Source organism: Urocampus carinirostris, chromosome 6 (genome assembly GCF_059441175.1).
Source record: "Urocampus carinirostris isolate Australia breed hairy pipefish chromosome 6, RoL_Ucar_1.0, whole genome shotgun sequence".
Classification (NCBI taxonomy): Eukaryota; Metazoa; Chordata; class Actinopteri; order Syngnathiformes; family Syngnathidae; genus Urocampus; species Urocampus carinirostris.
In genome coordinates, this window is record NC_142354.1 from 43,160,764 (window position 1) to 43,181,784 (window position 21,021).

The 21,021-nt window shown below is 40.5% G+C and overlaps 3 protein-coding genes across 4 annotated transcripts in view; 2 read left to right on the plus strand and 1 right to left on the minus strand.

The window, feature by feature from the left end:
* Positions 1–1,241, plus strand: part of LOC148364860 (integrin alpha-5-like) — a 106,628-nt gene extending 105,387 nt beyond the window's left edge. Inside the window, exon 30 of the mRNA XM_088339063.1 lies at positions 993–1,241. Within this exon, the coding sequence (XP_088195189.1) occupies positions 993–1,076 (84 nt within the window). The 3' untranslated portion in view covers positions 1,077–1,241. The remainder of the gene's footprint in view (positions 1–992) is intronic.
* Positions 1,242–6,669: 5,428 nt separating this feature from the next.
* Positions 6,670–13,474, plus strand: fbxo2 (F-box protein 2). Its single transcript, XM_088339066.1, has 6 exons — positions 6,670–6,779; positions 9,406–9,453; positions 9,532–9,658; positions 11,069–11,161; positions 12,899–13,037; positions 13,109–13,474. The coding sequence occupies exons 2-6, from the start codon at positions 9,417–9,419 to the stop codon at positions 13,241–13,243; spliced, it is 531 nt and encodes a 176-aa protein (XP_088195192.1). The 5' UTR covers positions 6,670–6,779; positions 9,406–9,416; the 3' UTR covers positions 13,244–13,474.
* Positions 13,475–14,172: 698 nt separating this feature from the next.
* Positions 14,173–20,469, minus strand: svbp (small vasohibin binding protein). Of its 2 annotated transcripts, none has more exons than XM_088339064.1 (3): positions 20,390–20,469; positions 20,048–20,173; positions 14,173–16,661 (listed from the first exon to the last, which is right to left on the minus strand). In XM_088339064.1, exons 2-3 carry the CDS (start codon positions 20,159–20,161, stop codon positions 16,575–16,577), a joined length of 201 nt encoding a protein of 66 aa, XP_088195190.1. In that variant the 5' UTR covers positions 20,162–20,173; positions 20,390–20,469; the 3' UTR covers positions 14,173–16,574. The 2 variants fall into 2 exon arrangements, with proteins under 2 accessions (XP_088195190.1, XP_088195191.1); XM_088339065.1 differs by having other exon boundaries at positions 20,386–20,461.
* Positions 20,470–21,021: the final 552 nt, after the last annotated feature.

A 21,021-nucleotide genomic window follows, 5' to 3' on the forward strand; every position in this document is an offset into this window, starting at 1 on the left:
TAAGATAAGAAAAATAGTACTTACAATGCCAAATTATTCGTCAATATGTTAGAATCACATTATTTTTTTTGTCTCTAACCATTTTCTCCTCCATTGATTAGTTTTTTCAATGTGGACTTGCAAGCATCAGGGAAAAATATAATGAAATAATGGAAATGTATATTAGGATAAAAAAAAATAATGCATAAAACGAGCAAGTTTATCTTCCAACAAGAATATTTTACAGAGAACGATTATTTTAATGATTTATTATTTATTTTGTGTTAATATTCTAAATAAGAATTTCCTACCTGCCTACCTACCTACATATCTACCGTAAATTCCGGACTATAGAGTGCACCTGATTATAAGCCGCACCCACCACGTTTTAAGAAGAAAACCGATTTTGTACTTACACAAGCCGCACCTGTATATAAGCCGCATGCGCCCACATTAAACAAATGTAACGCAAACACAAAATTTACCCAGACGCGACTTTTAGTCCGGCGATTGAAACTGAATGTCCTTCATTAAAGTACACAGTCCAAGAATCACAGCCGGCAACATTAACGGAAAATGATACCGGTACTTAAGGTTTGATGCGTTGGTGAAGGTGGATTTTTTAGATGCTGCCCCACGCTGTCAGGATCCACTGGCAGACTTGGGAAAAAGTTGCCTTTCACATGCGGCCAGTTTTAGTGAAGTTGCAGTCTTCTTCGGCGCATATATTCCACAGGTCTAAATCTTACCTTTTGTACTCGAGTGCCGCTGGCGGCCGTTAGAAAAATTACATAAATTGGCCGCATCACTGAATAAGCCGCAGGGTTGAAAATTTGGGGAAAAAGTAACGGCTTATAGTCCGGAATTTACGGTACTTACCTAACTACCTATATTTCTATATTTATGTCTGTCTGTCTGTCTGTCTGTCTGTCTCGCTCTCTTATCATCCAACCATCAATCTAAATTTTGTTTTAAAATAAACATCTGTTCATTTGTTTTATTCCCCTCCTCAGATGGGCTTTTTCAAAAGGTCCGATCCATACGGTACGACGATGGAAAAAGCCCAGCTCAGACCGCAAGCATCCTCAGAGGCCTAAATTCAAAGTAGAAGAGCATCAAAATCATCCCATTCCTAAGTTATTATTGACACTTCCTACAGGACATCCACAATGTACCGTATTTTCCGCACTATAAGGCGCACCTAGAAGCCTTTATTTTTTTCAAAAGCTGACCATGCGCCTTATAATACAGTGCGCCTTATATATGGATCAATATTGAGTCGCAAAGCCTTGCAACTAAGGCAAGCAGCCGCCGACTAGATTTTCCCCCAAAGGCGAAGGAGTCCGCAGTGTATGCTGGGATTTATATACCAGCGTTTCATTTCCTAACCAATGTGTCAATCATCATTTGAATCAGTCACTATTGGCTAAAGGGTAAAGGGGGCGGATCCTTTTGATCATTTATAGGCTCGCATAGGCCAAATGGGCGAAACAAAGCCTGCAATTGGCCGAAAAAGATGAATGTGAATCACAGGTTGGGTTGCACTACGGCATAGAGAAAACATTTTTTACTATTTTGTATTTGTAAATATTTGACTCTCCTGGATTTACTCCACTCACGGTTGTAAGAAGACCATGGTTACGTATCATTATTGAAAGTGATGGCTGCAAGAGAACTTAGGTGAGCTATGCGGCTTTATATTTTCCCGGTATCTTGTTTTAGAACGATCTTGATGTTTCTGTGATGAGTCTATTTTTAAACTCAATTCAATTCAAAGTGTTTATTGTCATATGCACAGTAAAGAACGCCGCTTCCCTGCACAATAAAATTCTTACTTTGCTGTCCACACAGTTGCCAGCAGAAAATAAATTGGAAACTAAGAAATGTTTGTTTGGTGACATCATAAAGACACTTTTTCCGTACATGTCTGAGACACGTATTTGCTTCTTTGCAAGCTTTGGGAATGTTAAGGGGGTAATAAGTTCGACTAAACTATCTGACTGTTTTGTCCACGTTCCCATTGTAGAGCCTTATAATCCGGTGCGCCTTATGTATGGAAAATATAGGACCAAAAACTATTTTTTCGGGGTGCGCCCTATAACCCGGTGCGCCTTACAGTGCGGAAAATACGGTACATCTATGGGTGTTAAATCACTGGACTATGCATCTGGTGCTGCACTAAAATATGAGAAGGCCACCTAGTTAACATTGCACTGCTGTACATGGAATTCTGGTCCATCATATTAAAAACATTTCATGTGGATTTTCTTCAGATGGAACCAAATTTGAGAGTAAACTCAATTCCTGTCTGTTGCATTAACTTTTTTGCATTGTAGATGTGAGAGATATACAAGATACAAACTCTCTGTTGGCAGAATGATTCAGATAAAAACACTTATTCGGTCAGTAGGCGTGGTTTATTGATTTCGCACATAAACAGGAAATGAAGTCACACATAAGCGCGACTTCACAGTAAAATAAAATTGAGAAACGTATTTACAAATAAGGGCAGCACGGCGGCGCAGTGGTTAGCGCATGTGCGGCACAGTTCATGTCTTGGGAACCTCCTGTGGGTTCAAATCCAGCTCCAGACTTTCTGTGCGGAGTTTGTATGTTCTCCCCGTGCTTGCGTGGGTTTCCTCCCATATTCCAAAAAACATGCATTTCAGGTCAATTGGCCGTTCCAAATTGTCCCTAGGTGTGAATGAGCGAGTGAGTCGTCTGTCCCCGTGTGCCCTGCGATTGGCTGGCAACCAGTTCAGGGTGTCCCCTGCCCACTGCCCGATGATTGCTGGGATGGGCTCCAGCACCCCCGCGACCCTACTGAGGATAGGCGGTGCAGATTTACAAATAATGGAATTAGACTGATCTCTGAAACATGACTATGTCTGATGATTGTTTTTATATTCGGAATATAAAAACAGGTTAATTTCAGAGCATGGAAGTCTGAGAAATACACAACCAAAAACAGTCAACTTTACAGTAGACCACTGTCCGTTTCTGACACAGTGGCCCTTTAAATGCCATTCGCAGTCCAGGAAACACAAACAAAAGCCATTCATCCGTTGGTATTGTTTTGTCTCTCAACAGATTTAGTGCAGTGTCCTATTTAAGTTTCAGTTTGGTACTTCTCGATGTCTCTGAAAGAATAGAATAGCAATGAAACTGTCGTTATTTATGCAATGGTGTTTTAAAGTCAGGGTTGGGTAGGTTTACTTTAACTGGATTACTTTCAATGACTTTTGGATTACTCCAATACCAAATATGCTAATAAAAGACAAAAGAGACTAAATATGCAGCACGGCTGGGCAGTGGTTAGCGCGTGTGCGGCACAGTTCTAAGGTCTTGGGAACCTCCTGTGTGGGTTCAAATCCAGCTCCCGGACTTCCTGTGCGGAGTTTGTATGTTCTCCCCGTGCTTGCGTGGGTTCCCTCCGGGCACTCCGGTTTCCTCCCACATTCCAAAGACATGCATTTCAGGTGGATTGGCTGGTCCAAATTTTCCTTAGGTGTGAATGAGTTGTCTGTCCCTGTGTGCCCTGCGATTGGCTGGCAACCAGTTCAGAGTGTCCCCTGCCCACTGCCTGATGATTGCTGGGATGGGCTCCAGCACCCCCGCGACCCTACTGAGGATAAGCGGTGCAGCTAATGAGATGAGATGAGAAACTAAATATGAATAAAATGATGACTAACAACACGTGGTAAGCTTTCTCTCCTGGTTTTGATCTCTTTGATCTCCGGCAAAACGAACATAAAATGCGACAGAAACAAAATGAAAATAAATCCAAACAGCTTGCTGACATCATTTTTGCCGTTCCATGTATTCCATTACTCCCCAAGCCTGCACAAAATCTAGTCATTTTATTCATCTCATCTCATCAGCCGTACCGCTTATCCTCATTAGGGTCGCGGGGGGGCTGGAGCCCATCCCAGCCATCTCCGGGCAGTGGGCAGGGGACACCCTGAACTGGTTGCCAGCCAATCACAGGGCACACAGGGACAGACAACTCATTCACTCATTCACACCTAGGGACAATTTGGACCGGCTAATTCACCTGAAATGCATGTTTTTGGAATGTGGGAGGAAACCGGAGTGCCCGGAGGAAACCCACACAAGCACGGGGAGAACATACAAACTCCGCACAGGAATTATGGAGCTGGATTTGAACCCACAACAGGTTCCCATGACATGAACTGTGCTGCGCAAGCGCTAACCACTGCGCCGCCGTGCTGCCCCATTTTATTCATATTTAGTTTCTTTTGTCTTTTATTAGCATATTTGGTATTGGAGTCATCCAAAAGTCATTGAAAGTAATCAAGTTAAAGTAACCCTACCCAACCCTGTTTAAAGTTGTGAAATGTTGTACTGTAGAGCCTTGATCAAGCTGCAATGTTTAACTTGAAAATCTCCTCTCCCATATTGGGAGGTACATTTTGTTCATTGTATTGTGTGGTGTTTATGTCTTGACTCTGAATAAACGCTCATTTTGTATACACATGTTGGTTGTATGTGAAGCCTACAGTATCGGGAAAAGCAAACATAAATATGGCAGTGTTGATTTGAGCTGTGAAAAGTGATGGGTCCCGGGGACTCGCATGCTCAAAAATCGATGGGTCCCAACAGAGATCTATGGCTCCTTAAAATTTAGTCTTATCCAGGTTGAAATTGTAAATCGGCGACAAATATATAATATAAATCTATATATTCATTCAGTTTTCATCATCACCGTTTATTGGTAATACAAATCAGTTATCTCTTCAAGATTTTTCAGTTCACAACAATATTGTGCATTATACAAAATAATATTGCTGAAATAATTATATTAATCTATATTTTCATTCCGTTTTAATCATCACAGTTAATTGGTAATACGAAGCAGTTATCACTTCAAATTTTTCAGTTCATATATTCTTCGTGGTTTGCTGTCCCGCCATAGTTGTAATGCCTTCTCAAAGTCCAATCCATTATCATCCTCCTCATAGCGTAACCAGGAGTGTAATTGAGTCCATTTTGGCAGAAAAGTCCTTTTCTTGCTAGGAGTATTCTTTTGTTTATTTTCTTTCGTCGGATCGTTCGCTTCAAAACATGTTTTTCCTTGCCTTCATGGTCCTCTGAATAATTTCTCCGCCATTTTTTCGTGCCGGAATTATTGCCGTTGTTACCACTTTCTGTGTTATGTTTCAACCTATTACCGACACTGAAGAAATTACCAATTTTTTGTTGATTTGCGCCTAATACCAACTGTTTTTTCGGAGGCATTCTTCTCTTTCACTCTGCAACCGCCACAACAATGACATCATCTCGAAGCAACGAGATCTCGTTTGCCGAGATCGGCGAGAGACCAAAACAACAATGGCGGATCTGCCTGACGAAAAGTTTGTGCGGTAAATCTTTGTTTGAAAAAAAAAGTAATCGGGTAATAATGACAATTTGGTGTCAAAAACGATGCGTCAAGGACGCAGGGACGAGGGCAAACCAGAACACTGATATAGTACACTATAGATCAGTGATTTTCAAGAAAGCTTAGGTCCAGAGAAGCTTTTATCATTTTGGGTACATTACCTACTGCATCTGACTTTAGCTTTTAGTCTCTGACCCGCATTTTCTTGGATTACTCTTGATAAGTTCATAGTTTAGAAGAAACCCTCAAAAAAGGAGAAAAGACATGACTGAATTTTGAACTTTAAAGGAGAACAGGAGAAGACAAAAATTCCAATGTTCCAAAGATCGATAGATAGATAGATAGATAGATGGATGTATAGATAGATAGATAGATAGACAGATAGATACTTTATTCATCCCCGCAGGGCAATTCACACTTCCAGCAGCATCCCTGCGCTGGAGAACAAAACAATAATAAAGCAAAAAGAATACAATACACAAATACCCAATGTGACGAGTTGATACCCAATGTCGCGTGTTATATAGGGTATCCAGATAGTGCTACACAGAATACACACTGCAATAAAAATACGGTACTATGCAATGTGGGGGGTGTGGTTTAATGTGGGCTTGTACTCTAACTATTGCATTTAAGAAAGAAATAATAGCTCCACCGTCCACCTGCGCCTTCTGCTGACCACCACAAAGGTAAGAAATCCTATTCATAATTCTTTTCTTTATCCTTTTTTTTATTGTTACACGTTCATGTTCGTGTAATCTTTCGTACGGAAGATTACGATAACGCGAACGTACGATTAGCCTGGGTTAGCTTTATGTTTACGTTAAACGTTTAAGGTAAACATTCAGGGCGTTGGAACGGAGCCCAACATTCAGGGTGTTGGAACGCAGCCCCCTTTCCAATGAACCGCTCACCACTTGGTGTGGAGACCCGGGTGCTAAATGACTTGTAGACGACCTGATTTTTTTTTTTAAACATTCATGTTAGCGTAATCTTTCGTACGGAAGATTACGATAACGCGAACGTACGATTAGACTGGGTTAGCTTTATGTTTCCGTTAAACATTCAAGGTAAACATTCAGGGTGTTGGAACGGATTAAAACCATTTACATTATTTTTAATGGGAAAAATGATTTCGGTGATCGAACAAATCGGTTTTCGAACAGGGTTCTGGAACGGATTATGGTCGAGAACCGAGGTTCCACTGTATTTACTTTCATCAATTGTTGTGCAGTATCCCTGTTTTTGCTGATTGTGTTTTGCCCTCCGGAGTCCCACACATACATTCTCCCTCCCCGCTCTTGGAATAAAAAGCTCAGCTGGCACAGGGACGCTCCACTGCAGAGAAGCTCAAGTGTCCCGAGCAATAGACTGAGCACCGGACTTGTCCTTTGGAACCGTGAGTAACTTCTGCTTTATCATGTTTCGACACAACTGAATGAGGACTGTACATTAAGATGCATGTAGTGGTACTGTATGTGTGTGTGCAATTACTCAGTTAAAAAACACGAGTGAAAGAGGTACTTTTGCCGACTGCAGATTGAAAAAGTGTAATACTTTATGCTGTAAATTCAAAACCTATCAATGTGGATTAAGACCGATGCCCTACACTGGGGGTTTTCTGCTGACTCTTAACAGTTCAGTCGGCCTAATGTGTCTGATCCTCTGTGATGCTCCCAATTCAGCACAAAACGACACTGGCATTGCTGTGCAGTGAGTCAGCAGACTGGGTGTTAGTTTTCATCAATGCATGAGCAAATAGTGCCCGGATGGTGTGTTCACCAAAGGACTTAAGGTGCTAGAGCTCCACTGTCTGATCTGTAAACAGTAGTTTGTTGTTGTTTCTTTAAATGTTTTTTTGAAAAAGTTCAAACTTAACACTTATCGTTGACTCACTAACACTTACAGAACTGTATGTAATCACATTTTTTTTAGTGGAAGTACAATATTGGCAACAAGATTGACTTGGTATAATTGGAAATTATTTGAATGCAACACAAACTTTTGCTTCTTTTTCTATTTTGTTTTTTAATTCCTGTAAAAAAATATCATTGTGTTTATTTTTTCTTACCTGATACTTTTTTCTTTTTGTTCTCTATTTACTTTTTTTCCTCTGTTTCTTTCTTTTCTCTTCTTTCTGGCTTTTTGCTTCTTTTTTCTCTTCCTTTTGTTTCTTTTTTTTCATTTTGGTATTTTTTTATTTTTTGTTCTATTTCCACCCCTTCCTTTAAGTCATTTTGTGCACAATTTTACATAATATTTGGTCGTGTAGGGATGAAAGAAGCAAAAAAAAACCTGAAGAGCCGTTTAGGACCCGAAAGAGCCGGTTCTCTTTAGTGAGCCGAGCCGAAGAAAACAGTTCTCGAAAAACTCTACTGACTTTACTCAACTTTGTTCTACTTCGACTTTGACTTCAAAATACCGCATTTAGAACACAACGTCAGGGGAACCCGTGTATTTTTACCTTCATGCACTGTTACTTTGACTTCATTCGCTTCTTAATTAGCAATTTCGAGTCCGGAATTTTGTGAGCTGGCTAGATTTTCTTGTGCGCAGAAAAGCTCTGTGTAGTGCGCAATTGCGCGCACACACGCAGCTTAGAGGGAACATTGCGCTGGCTAGATTTTCTTGTGCGCTGAGAATGTGCGGACAGTGCGCGATTACGCACGCGCACAGCTTAGAGGGAACATTGCTTAGGACCCCGCCCAAAACTTAGCATTTATGAACCTCTCTTTTCCCTGATAAAGGACAGGTTAGGCTTATACATGACGAAAAACACGAAAAATTAAAAAGTAAAGCAAAAAAACAAACAAAAACAAAAAACGCATTGTCTCAGCCACCTCCCCGCACCTTTTTTGCTTAGCTTATGTCACTTGCAGCATTTCGGGTAGAGTATGTTATACAGTGGTTATGTATGTTCAACAACTATTTTACCACCAAATACGTGCGGCACAGTTCTGAGGTCATGAGATCGAACCTTCCTGTGTGGAGTTTGCATGTTCTCCCCGTGCTTGCATGGGTTTCCTCCGGGCACTCCGGTTTTCTCCCACATTCCAAAAACATGCATGTCAGGTTAATTGGCCCGTCCAAATAATCCCTAGGTGTGAATGAGCGAGTGACTTGTCTGTCTCTGTGTGCCCTGCAACTGGCTGGCAACCAGTTCAGGGTGTCCCCTGCCCACTCCCCGAGGATAGCTGGGATGGGCTCCAGCATCCCCGCACACAATAGACGGGGAGAACATGCAAACTCTACACAGAAAGGTTCGATCTCACGTCCTCAACTTTGTGCAGCACACACGCTAACCACTGCTCCGCCGTGCTGCCACGATAGCAATACATTTTTATATAAAAGTGATTTTAATGGAGACAATTCTCACCCAGATATAAGACCTTTTGCCAGCAGCAGTGCCTGCTGGTCTCCGCCCTGGACTTGCAGTGGATTAAAAAAGCAAACTTATTGCAAAAATTTTAAATATTCAATCCAGAAAAATCAGCCCTTAATTATTGTTGTTGTATTCTCGTATTTAGAGCATCTGACCTGTTTTTAATTTCAAAGCCAAAAATGTGGGGCATCTTGGTTAAAAATGCAGAGAAGATGAAATTAAAATGTTACACAAATACACAGGGTTGGGTAGGGTTACTTTAACTTGATTACTTTCAATTACTTTTGGATTACTCCAATACCACTTATGCTAATAAAAGACAAAGGAAACTAAATATGAATCAAATGATCAAATTTTGTGCAGGCTTGGAGAGTAACGGAATACATGGAACATCAAAAATGATGTTGGCAAGCTGTTTGGATTGATTTTCATTTTGTCACATTTTATGTTAGTTTTGCCGGAGATCAAAGCCAGGAGAGAAAGCTTACCACGTGTTGTGAGTGATCATTTTATTGATATTTAGTTTCTTTTGTCTTTTATTAGCATATTTGGTATTGGAGTCATCCAAAAGTCATTGAAAGTAATCCAGTTAAAGTAACCCTACCGAACCCTGCAAATACATCTTCTGAACTATTCTGTGCAGACACTTTCATCATGACCAGCAATCTGATCAAGAATCCCAACGGTGAAGGTAAGTGGGGACGACATTCTAACAAACAGTCTAAATAAAACAAAAACAAAACTTAAATGAAGTGCTTTCCCCTCCCAGAGGAACTGGAATTCTGGGAACTGACTGAGAATGGCGGGAGCCAGTGGACAGTGGAGGACATGCCAGGAGACTGTGGCCACGATTTCAGCGACACGTCAGTGGTAAAATACTTTGCCACCTCCTTTGAGTAAGTGCCAAGGTTTAGCCTGAATCTTAGCCCGGTGGTTTCCTCTTAACTGCTCGCTATACTCGGAATAAGAACCAGGAGATCGAATATTCTCGTTTTCTATTTAATGGGTGCCAGAAAAACTGAATACACAGCTGTGGAGCCTTCTGCATGACGCGGTAGGAGTTGGTCTTATCCAATGTTCCCTCGAAGCTGCGTGTGTGCGCAATTGCACACTACCCAGAGCTTTTCCGCGCACAAGAAAATCGAGCCAGCTCACAAAAATCAGGGCTCGAAATTGCTAATCAAGAAGAGAATTAAGTCAAAGTTACAGTGCATGAAGGTAAAAATACACGGGTTCTCCGGACGTTGTGTTCTAAATGCGGTATTTTGAAGTCAAGGTCGAAGTAGAACCAAGTTGAGTAAAGTCAGTAGAGTTTTTCAAGAACCGGCTTCTTCGGCTCGGCTCACTAAAAGGGTCCTAAACGGCTCTCCAAGTTGTTTTTGCTTCTTTCATCTCTATATGACCAAATATTATGTAAAATATTGCAAAAAAATGATTTTAAAGAAGGAGGAATAGAACCAAAAAGAAAAAAATACCTAAATGAAAAAGTAGGTAGATAGAGAGATAGATAGATACTTTATTCATCCCCCTGAAGTAGTGAAAAGCTGAGAAAAAGAGAAACAAAAGAAAGAGAAAAAAGAAGGAAAAATTCAGAAAAAGCAAGAAAAAAGAAAAGAAATAAACAAAGGAAAAAAGTGAATAGAGAACAAAAAGAAAAAAGTAACAGCTAGGAAAAATAAAAACAATGAGATTGATTTAAAAAAAAAAGAAAAAAACAGGGAAAAAGAAGAAAAAGTTTGTGTTGCATTCAAATAATTTCCAATTATACCAAGTCAATCTTATTGCCAACATTGTACTTCCACTAAAACAATTGATTAAATACAGTTGTGTATCGTGCAACCGACTCAATAAGCCCCCCAAAATGTTAGTATTATGCGACAAAAGGTACCAGAAAAAAAAAGAAATGGAAATCTAGTGAAAGAATTGTTGTAAAAACAAATGACGTTTGTAGGCCGTACAACCTTTGCAAAAACACATTCGTCAATTCATTCAAAAATGAAAAAAAAAATTGCATTGCCGGAAACTCGGCAAAATGTAACGTGATGTCAAGTTTTGGACATGTTTGATAATAAATTAGTTGCCACGCTAGGGATTGCTGTTGCTCACTGTTGTTTCAAGCGTGGCTCACCGACTTTGTGTGAACGCTCAGACCCCTGGAAAATTACAGGGAACATTGTCTGAGAGGCCTAATCTAACAGGAGCCAGCAGACATTATCGTCACAGTCGCCATAGTTGAATGCATACAGGTTTATGATGATGATTAACAAATTGTTGCAACTTCACCAATCAATTCTTTTGCACCTTAGGCTCTGCCTGAAAAGGCAGGTGATTGATTTAATCCAGGAAGGCTTTACTGGAGAACAGCTGGACGCCCAACCCGTCGTTTCGGTTCAAGACTGGTGAGATTTAAAAAATAAAAATAAAAATGCATCCTTGCTTGTCTTTGAAAGCAGTCGCTCTCAAATGGGTTGACATTTTACAATGCATTGAAAAAGATGTATTTGAATCAGGTCAGTATTTCTGAAAGACTGCGCATAAAATGAATATTAATAGATTACACACAAAAGTGTCAAGTTCTGTGAAATACTCCCAAAAAACATCTATACACGCAACCTTTTTGACACAAAATTGTCATTACTACCCGATTACTTTTTTTTTTAACAAAGATTCACCGCACTCCAAACTTTTCGTCAGGCAGATCCGCCATTGTTGTTTTGGTCTCGCGGTTCGAGATTTCGTCTGCACGCTTCGAGATTACGTCATTGTTGTGGTGCTCGTCGTCGAGTGAAGGTTAAGTATGCCTCCGAAAAAACAGTATTAGGTAAAAATCAACACAAAATTGGTCATTTATCAGTGTCAGTAATAAGTCGAAACATAATGCAGAGAGTGATAACAACGGCAATAATTCCGGCAAGGAAAGCACGTGTGTTGAAGCGAACGATTCGATGAAAGAAAATAAACAAAAGAATACTCCTAGCAAGAAAAGGACTTTTCTGACAAAATTGACTCAATTATATTCCTGGTTACGCTATGAAGAGGATGATAACGGAGGCCACATGATCTGTGATGCGTGTACCCAGCGTGACAAAAAAACTGGATTGCATGAATCATTTCGCAATACGAACTTTCAGAAGAGCACATTCGATCGGCACCACGACAATGAAAACCACAAATAAGCTATGGAAATTCCGTTGCTGCAATTGGACCTTGAGAAGGCATTACAACTGTGGCGGGACAGCAAACCACGAAGAATATATGAACTGAAAACCTGAAGTGATAACTGCCTTGTATTACCAATTAACTGTGATGATTAAAACTAAATGAATATATAGATTTATATTATATATTTGTCGCCGATTTACAATTTCAATATAGCACTAAATTTTGGGGAAGTCGAGGTGAAGTAGAACGAAGTTGAGTAAAGTTAGTAGAGTTTGTCCAGAACCGGCTCACTAAAAGGCTCTTTCGGGTCCTAAACGCCTCTTCAGGTTGTTTTTGCTTCTTTAATCCAAACATGACCAAATATTATGTAAAATTATGCACAAAATGACTTAAAGGAAGGGGGGAATAGAAACAAAAGGGGGCGGCAGTCGCTCAGGAGGTAGAGCGCTCGTCTTGGGACCTAGGGATCCCAGTTCGAATCCCGGCTCGTCCGTGTTACATGTCGAAGTGTCCTTAGGTAAGACACTGAACCCCTGATACCCCCAATAAGCAGGTTAGCGCTGTCTGCAAGGCCGCTATTGGGAAATGTGGAGCACATTGTAAAGCGCTTTGGGAAGTCATTGACTTGAAAAGCGCTATAGAAATGCAGATTATTTCATTTCATTTCAATTTCTGGCTTTGATCTCCGGCAAAACTAACGTTAAATGCGACAGAAACAAAATGAAAATAAATCCAAACAGCTTGCCGACATCATTTTTGCCGTTCCATGTGTTCCGTTACTCCCCAAGCCTGCACAAAATGTAGTTATTTTATTCATATTTAGTTTCTTTTGTCTTTTATTCGCATATTTGGTATTGGAGTAATCCAAAAGTAATTGAAAGTAATCAAGTTAAAGTAACCCTACCCAACCCTGATTAGGAGCTATATGAATGTGACTTGAACCACTGCTCTTAATTGAACCAAAAATCATGCAGGTACTGTGGGAGGCAGGACTGCGGTTGCACCTACCAAATTGCAGTGTCTCTGCTCGATGAGAACCAGGAAGTCCTGCAAGAATTCAGACCCGACGCTGTGACTCTGGACCCAGACTGCAACGACTGCTCGTGGAAACAGGTGGACAATAGACACAGATCCAACTTCTTATTGGCCCGTTTGCTAGAATGCCGCATTTTTCTCGCCTCCAGGTCAGCCACGCATTTTCTGAGTATGGCTCCGGGCTACGTTTCATTTCCTTTGAACACGGAGGACAGGACACAAAATACTGGGAAGGCTGGTTCGGAGTGAGGGTTACTGGGAGCTCGGTTACCATTCAAATGTAGGCGTGGATCGTGCAATGCATCTCAGACAGTAACAGCTACTGAGTATTAAGTGAACCAGGGTTGGGTAGGGTTACTTTACCTGGATTACTTTTAATTACTTTTGGATGACTCCAATACCAAATATGCTAAAAGACAAAAGAAACTAAATATGAATCAAATGATGTCTTCAACAAGGCAAAGCAATGGTCTGGCAACGGGCAGTCCCAAAAGGAGCATTTAAGTACTCCACAAGCAATCAGTTCAATGCGTCTCAGCCGGTGTCAAGGGGCGGGGCCAGCTGGGTGCCATGACAACCGTGCAGGACATGACAATATCATTGAATAATTGACTGTGTAAACTGTTCTGAATGCAGGGTTGGGTAGGGTTACTTTAACTGGATTACTTTCAATGACTTTTGGATTACTCCAATACCAAATATGCTAATAAAAGACAAAAGAAACGAAATATGAATAAAATGACTAAATTTTATGCAGGCTCGGGGAGTAACGGAATACATGGAACGGCAAAAATGATGTTGGCAAGCTGTTTGGATTTATTTTCATTTTGTTTCGGTCGCATTTTACGTTAGTTTTGCTGGAGATCAAAGCCAGGAGAGAAAGCTTACCACGTGTTGTGAGTCTGAATTTTATTCATATTTAGTTTAATTTGTCTTTTGTTAGCATATTTGGTATTGGAGTAATCCAAAAGTATTTGAAAGTAATCCAGTTAAAGTAACCCTACCCAACCCTGCATTCAGAACAGTTTACACAATTATTCAATGACATTGTTATGTCCTGCACGGTTGTCATGGCACCCAGCTAGCCCCGCCCCTTGACACCGGCTGAGACGCATTGAACTGAATTGAAAATAATCAAGTTAAAGTAACCCTACCCAACCCTGAAGTGGACTCATTTGAAACATCAACCCAATAAAAAAATGTAAAAAAAAGATACATTGTAGATTTTTTTTTTATTCATCAAAATAAAATGTTTAAACAGTGCATTTCAGAAGACATTGTGTGCATAATTGGTGCTTAATCACCAGCAGAGTACAAACCACTGCATTCACATCCATACAAAGAACATTTTAAAAAAGAACATTATAGCTACCAAAGAAAAGTAGGAAGTTACATTTATAATGTCCCCGCCAAAAATGCTGCTCGACAAACTGACAAAATGCTGCTGGGTCAGAACATACTGAATACTTCTGTCGAGAAAACTGGGTGCATTCAAATGCAAATGGGACGTGCAACGTGAAATTGTTTCCCCTGGTAAAGCTTTAGCCGGTAGGCAAAAAAAAAATAAAATCATGGAAGCTTACCTGCTCAAAATTATTCAACATGCCGCAAACAAATAAACATACTGGCTCCTTGCAAAATATTTATGAAATTACTCAGGCCTTCTTTGCTAAATTTCAACTTTGTGTACAGAATAGCAAACGAATCAGCACCAGCTTTTTCTCAATATTGACAATGATAACAGTTACTAGTATAAGCTCCGGAAAATATTTTTTTTTTCTTTCTTGAAAAAGTTGTCGACCACCCGGGCGGAGACGTTTTGTAAGTTGTACGCCCGACTTAAAAGATCCATGCCCCGGGCATCCGGGAAGACGTTATTTCAAACACTGGTTTAACTTAATAGTTGGGCGATATCCTCTTCCGTGGAAGAAAGTGGCCGAAAAAAAGTGTTCCGACCATTTTCTCAACCGCATCAAGCTTTCTTATTCCACTTTCATTTCAAATGAAACGGCTCGCCTCTTCTTTACACTTTACACAAACCATATTGAGATAATAAACAATAAAAATGTCAAAGTATAGACATAGATAGTATAGAATGTTTAGACATGAACTAGGAAGAGGAAGCAGATTTTTTTTAACTTCCGGGTGGACGCCTCAGTTCGAACAAATCGGAGTCCGACCAAAAATTTCGAGAAATTCTTGCTTCGATGTTCGGTCAAAAAATCAGAGTTCGAACGCCGGTAATGCGTGAGTGCGTACGCTAGGGTGCCATGCTGAGCGGCGTACGGGTGTAGATGGCTCTTTTCCTGACCGACCGTTATCGCGTGCGGACGTGCTTTGTTTTGCTTTTGCTTTTAATATAGGTGTACCAAGTGTTTTAGCCCCTAATTATGCCTCCGAAGAAAGTCAGTGCAAGCAGCAAAGTTGCTTCAGGTGAAAAATGAAAAGTAGTGCGTACAACTATTGCATTTAAGAAAGAAATAATAGCTCCACCGTCCACCTGCGCCTTCTGCTGACCACCACAAAGGTAAGAAATCCTATTCATAATTATTTTCTTTATCCTTTTTATTTTTTATTTTTACACGTTCATGTTAGCGTAATCTTTCGTACGGAAGATTACGATAACGCGAACGTATGATTAGCCTGGGTTAGCTTTATGATTCGAGGTAAACATTCAGGGTGTTGGAACTGAGCCCCCTTTCCAATGAACCGCTCATCAGTTGTTGTGGAGACCCGGGTGCTAAATGACTTGAAAACGACCTGATTTTTTTATTTTTACACGTTCATGTTAGCTTAATCTTTTGTACGGAAGATTACAATAACGCGAACGTACGATTAGCCTGGGTTAGCTTCATGTTTACGTTCGTGGTAAACATTCAGGGTGTTGGAACGGATTAAAACGATTTACATTATTTTGAATGGGAAAAATGATTTCGGTGATTGAACAAATCGGTTTTCGAACAGGGTTCTGGAACGGATTATGGTCAAGAACCAAGGTTCCACTGTATTTTACTGGGTTCAAATGTATTCTTTACACTCACTTTTTTGTATAGGGGAGGGAATTTCATGTTCTAATAGTATGTGTATGACGGATCGGTATGAATGACAACTCAAGATTTGGGCATTGGTTTCTATCTGAATAAAATGGAAACGAATATCCCTCATAAAGACAGAATACATAAAATAATATACGGTCTTCTCAAAAGGAAAATTTCACAAGCATGAGCACTACAAACAAAAACAGAAAACCTCACCCAATAAATTCTTTCATTGAAGGACTTATTTGGATACCCAAACAGGGCCTTTAAATCAAATTTGTTGTTTTGGTCTTGAAGTCATTTAACAGAACGTCCTGTTCTAGTGCTAAATAAGTGTTTTAAAAGAGAAACCACCTAAAATGTCAACAGAGTGATTTAAAAAAAAAAAATAATGCAATTGAAAGAGATCAAAAGTGGTTCCCAAACCAATGGATATATTTTGATATGAGACGTCGTAGAAAAAAGTAATACTTCACTGGAGAAATAATTGTTGGAGGCGATGGGTACGGAATAATCCGATCCACAAGTGCTAGAAATGGGACGATGAGCTCCCCAAAAACCTTCACCGAGGCAGCGTTCATTCTCCTTGTTGATGCATCTGTTTGCAGAAGGTCTCAAACTGCCGACGTTCGAACTCGGTCATCACCTTGTTCAAAGCGTAAATCTGGAGAGAGTTGAGACAATTCTGATTACCGTAAATTCCGGACTATAAGCCGCTACTTTTTTCCCTAACGTTCAACCCTGCGGCTTATTCAGTGACGCGGCCAATTTATGTAAATTTTCTAACGGCCGCCAGCGGCGCTCAAGTGTTGCTACCATTAACTGCCCTGTCACAGGCACCGTTTGGGATGAAAGCTATATTATTATCATTAAAGCTTTGAAAACTCTCTCGGTGTACCGTCTTTCTTTGTAAATATGTGTAACCCACGTATAATATGTATTTGCAACTGTATATTTTTGTAATGTATCTATTTTAAACACTTATTCTGTTATGTTTTGCACGGGTGAATGAAAAAGGAGGGGCGGAACAAACGCGGGTTGACGGGTTTAGTGGGGACGGCTAAAGGTGAAGGACCGATTGGGATGAAAGTTATATTATTATTATTATTAAAGCTTTGAAAACTCTCTCGGTGTACCGTCTTTCTTTGTAAATATTTGTAACCCATGTATGTTGGCTGCGGCTGCATCGGCTCGCAACAACGGGTCAGGTGTATCGACATTTCGTTCTGTGTACATTGTTACAAAGAATGACAATACAAAGGAAATTATTATTATTATTATAATATGTATTTGCAACTGTATATTTTTGTAATGTATTTATTTGTATTTATTTTAGACACTTATTCGGTTATGTTTTGCACAGGTGAATGAAAAAGGAGGGGCGGAACAAACGCGGGGTGACGGGTTTAGTGGGGACCGCTAAAGGTGAGGGACAGACATAAAAAAGAGGGTGATAAAAAGTTGGGTAAGGAAAAAGGAGTGGCGTGAGTAAATGTGTTCATCTGATATATTTTTCCCACCCCTACCTTTGGAAATATACACTCTTTTCCTTGGATTACTTTCAACGGGACCTGGACTCTGCAGGTCTGCATCAAACCGTAAGTACGGTATCACTTTCCGTTCATTTTGCCGGCTGTGATTTTTGGACTGTGGACCTTAATGAAGGACATTTAGTTTCAATCGCAGGACTTGAAGTCGGGTTTGGGTTAATTTTGTGTTTGTATTACATTTTTTAATGTGGGCGCATGCGGCTTATATACAGGTGCGGCTTGCGTATGGACAAAATCGGTTTTCCTCTTAAAATGTTGTGGGTGCGGCTTATAATCAGGTGCGCTGTATAGTGTGGAATTTACAGTAATACACAGATTGACGAACATAAATCATAAATCTGAAGAGAATTTTCAGATTTTGAAATGTTGTCATTTTATTTACTGTATTTTGCGGACTATAAATTGCTGTTATTTTCCATACTTTGGCCAGGGGTGTTACTTGGGCTATGTTCATTGAGTTTTTCCTTGCCCTCATGTTGGTTCCAGATCAGGGGATGGTGTAATAATAATCTGATAAAATAGTCTGTGTAATAATCTGTGAAGCCCTTGAGACTCTTTGTGATTAAGGGCGTCACAAATAAAAATGACTTGACTGGTTTCACACTAAGGTTAAGGCTTCGGTTCTTTTGATCAACGTTCTTCTTTTAACGAATTGAGGAAATGGTCTTTGAAAGTCCTTAAAAAGTTCTTGAATTCGGCCATGAAAAAGGTGTATGAACCCTGGATGACATCATCTACGAGCGACAGAGACAATTCAGATTAGAGCTAAAATGGACAAGACAAGATTGGTCTAACTTTTTGCAATTCTACGGTGTCCACAATTTGAAATTATAAAAAAAAAGAAGTTCATGAAAATAAAAAAAGAAACAAAAGGAAGAGGAAAAAGAAGGAGAAATTCAGAAAAAAGCCAGAAAAAAAGAAACAAAGGTAAAAAGGAAAAAGAGAACAAAAAGAAAAAAGTAACAGCTGGGAAAAAATTAACACAATGAGATTTTTTTTAAAGGAATTTAAAAAAAAGTAGAAAAAAATACGGAAAAAGGAAGAAAAAGTTTGTCTCATCTCATCTCATTAGCTGCACCGCTTATCCTCAGTAGGGTCGCGGGGTGCTGGAGCCCATCCCAGCAATCATCAGGCAGAGGGCAGGGGACACCCCGAACTGGTTGCCAGCCAGTCGCAGGGCACACAGGGACAGACAACTCACTCGCTCATTCACACCTAGGGACAATTTGGACCGGCCAATTCACCTGAAATGCATGTTTTTGGAATGTGGGAGGAAACCCACGCAAGCACGGGGAGAACATACAAACTCCGCACAGGAAGTCTGGAGCTGGATTTGAGCCCACGCAGGAGGTTCCAATGACTTGAACTGTGCCGCACATGCGCTAACCACTGCGCCGCCGTGCTGCCCGTAGAAAAAGTGTGTGTTGCATTCAAATAATGTCCAATTATACCAAGTGAATCTTGTTGCCAACATTGTACTTCCACAAAAAATGTGATTAAATACAGTTCTGTATTGTCGAACTGACTAAATAAGCCCCCAAAAATGTTAGTATTATCCGACAAAAGATACCAGGAATAAAAGAAATGGAAATCTTGTGAAAGAATTGTAGGAACAAACGACGTTTGTAGGCCGGACAACCTTTGCAATAATACTTTAGTCAATTCATTCAAAAGAGAAAAATATTTTTACATTGCTGGAAACTCAGTAAAATGTAACGTGATGTCAAGTTTGGGACATGTTTGATCATGATTCAGTTGCCACACTTGGGATTGCCGTTGCTCACTGTTGTTTCAAGCGTTGCTCACCGACTTTGTGTTTACGCTCAGACCTGAAGGAAAATTACAGGGAACATTGTCCTCGACTAATCATTTATTTGGTATATAAACATAAACGGTTTGTTTGAATTCTACTTGCTCTAAGGAAATATGTGCAGCTTTGTGTTTGTAAGGTTTATTACTGCTTCAGGGCAGCACGGCGGAGCAGTGGTTAGCGCTTGTGCAGGCACAGTTCTAAGGTCTTGGGGACCTCCTGTGTGGGTTCAAATCCAGCTATCGGACATCCTGTGCAGAGTTTGTATGTTCTCCCCGTGCTTGCGTGGGTTTCCTCCGGGCACTCCGGTTTCCTCCCACATTCCAAAAACATGCATTTCAGGTCAATTGGCCGGTCCAAATTGTCTCTAGGTGTGAACGAGTGAGTGAGTTGTCTGTCCCTGTGTGCCCTGCGATTGGCTGGCAACCAGTTCGGGGTGTCCCCTGCCCACTGCCTGATGATTGCTGGGATGGGCTCCAGCACCCCGCGACCCTACTAAGGATAAACGGTGCAGCTAATTTTTGCCGTTCCATGTATTTCGTTACTCCCCAAGCCTGCACAAAATTTAGTAATTTTATTCATATTTAGTTTATTTTGTCTTTTTTGAGGAAATTTGGTATTGGAGTAATCCAAAAGTAATTGAAAGTAATCCAGTTAAAGTAACCCTACCCAACCCTGTCTGTGAGTTACCTCTGCCCTCTGTCGCTGTTTGAGTTCCTGTTGAGCAGTTTTCTGTTTCGATCGGTCTCCTCTGGTTGGCGTCAAATTCAGCTTTGGTTTATCCTTTCGGCAGGCAGGTTCCATTACGATTGTCTTCTGCACAAATGACATCAGTCAAATAATCTCACAATATCGTGTTTGGATAATTATGCACGAAGATTTGTGACCGCGTACAATATCGTCAAGATCGATCACGTCAATGTTAGCCAGGTACCATTCAATAATGTACATTTATGCAGCATATTGTGACGCAGCTAACTGCAAAACGTTGCAACGTAAATATGTTTAAATGATGGGAAAACACATACGTACACGAAACAGTTGCAAAAAACGATCGCAGCGGGTGACGTTGGTGGAGAAACAGCTGTTGGGTTCAAATAGTGTTGCATCCAAACAAATCCGGAAAGCAGTTTGGGCACAAAATATGGTTCCGCTTGTCGACCAACACCAGTGAACACAATCCGGACATGAAACCCCTGAACCACAACAATTAAATTAGATTCAAAATAAAACAGATAGACTGAAACGATTTGCGGGTAACAAATCTTTATTTAAATGTGTTTGAGAGATGGGACCAATAATTGTCACAAACAAAACCAAATACTGATTATGTTGTGGTGGGCTGTCAGGGCCTGAAAGGCCTTTACTACTGGCCTACAAAATATCTGAATCAAGCCCTTAAAACGTTCTTCAATTTGGCCATGTTGTATTATTCTGGTAGCATGGCGGCGTAGTGGTTAGCGCGCCCGTGGAACAGTCCTGCGGTCATGCGATCGAACCCTTCCTTTGTGGATTATGCATGTTCTCTCCGTGCTTGCTTGGGTTTCCTCAGGGCACTCCGTTTTCCTCCCACATTCCAAAAACATGCATGTCGGGTTAATTGGCCAGTTCAAATTGTCCCTAGGTGTGAATGAGCGAGTGAGTGTGCCCTCCGATTGGCTGGC

Bases quoted from the DNA above. Each gene is read 5' to 3' on its own strand.
- svbp (XM_088339064.1), bottom strand. From the start codon at position 20,161: ATGGAACCTGCCTGCCGAAAGGATAAACCAAAGCTGAATTTGACGCCA. The intron at 16,662-20,047 runs GTAACTCACAGA...AACTCTCTCCAG, and splicing joins AACAGCGACAGAGGGCAGAG to ATTTACGCTTTGAACAAGGT.
- fbxo2 (XM_088339066.1), top strand. From the start codon at position 9,417: ATGACCAGCAATCTGATCAAGAATCCCAACGGTGAAG. The intron at 9,454-9,531 runs GTAAGTGGGGAC...TTCCCCTCCCAG, and splicing joins CAAGAATCCCAACGGTGAAG to AGGAACTGGAATTCTGGGAA. The intron at 9,659-11,068 runs GTAAGTGCCAAG...TTTGCACCTTAG, and splicing joins TACTTTGCCACCTCCTTTGA to GCTCTGCCTGAAAAGGCAGG.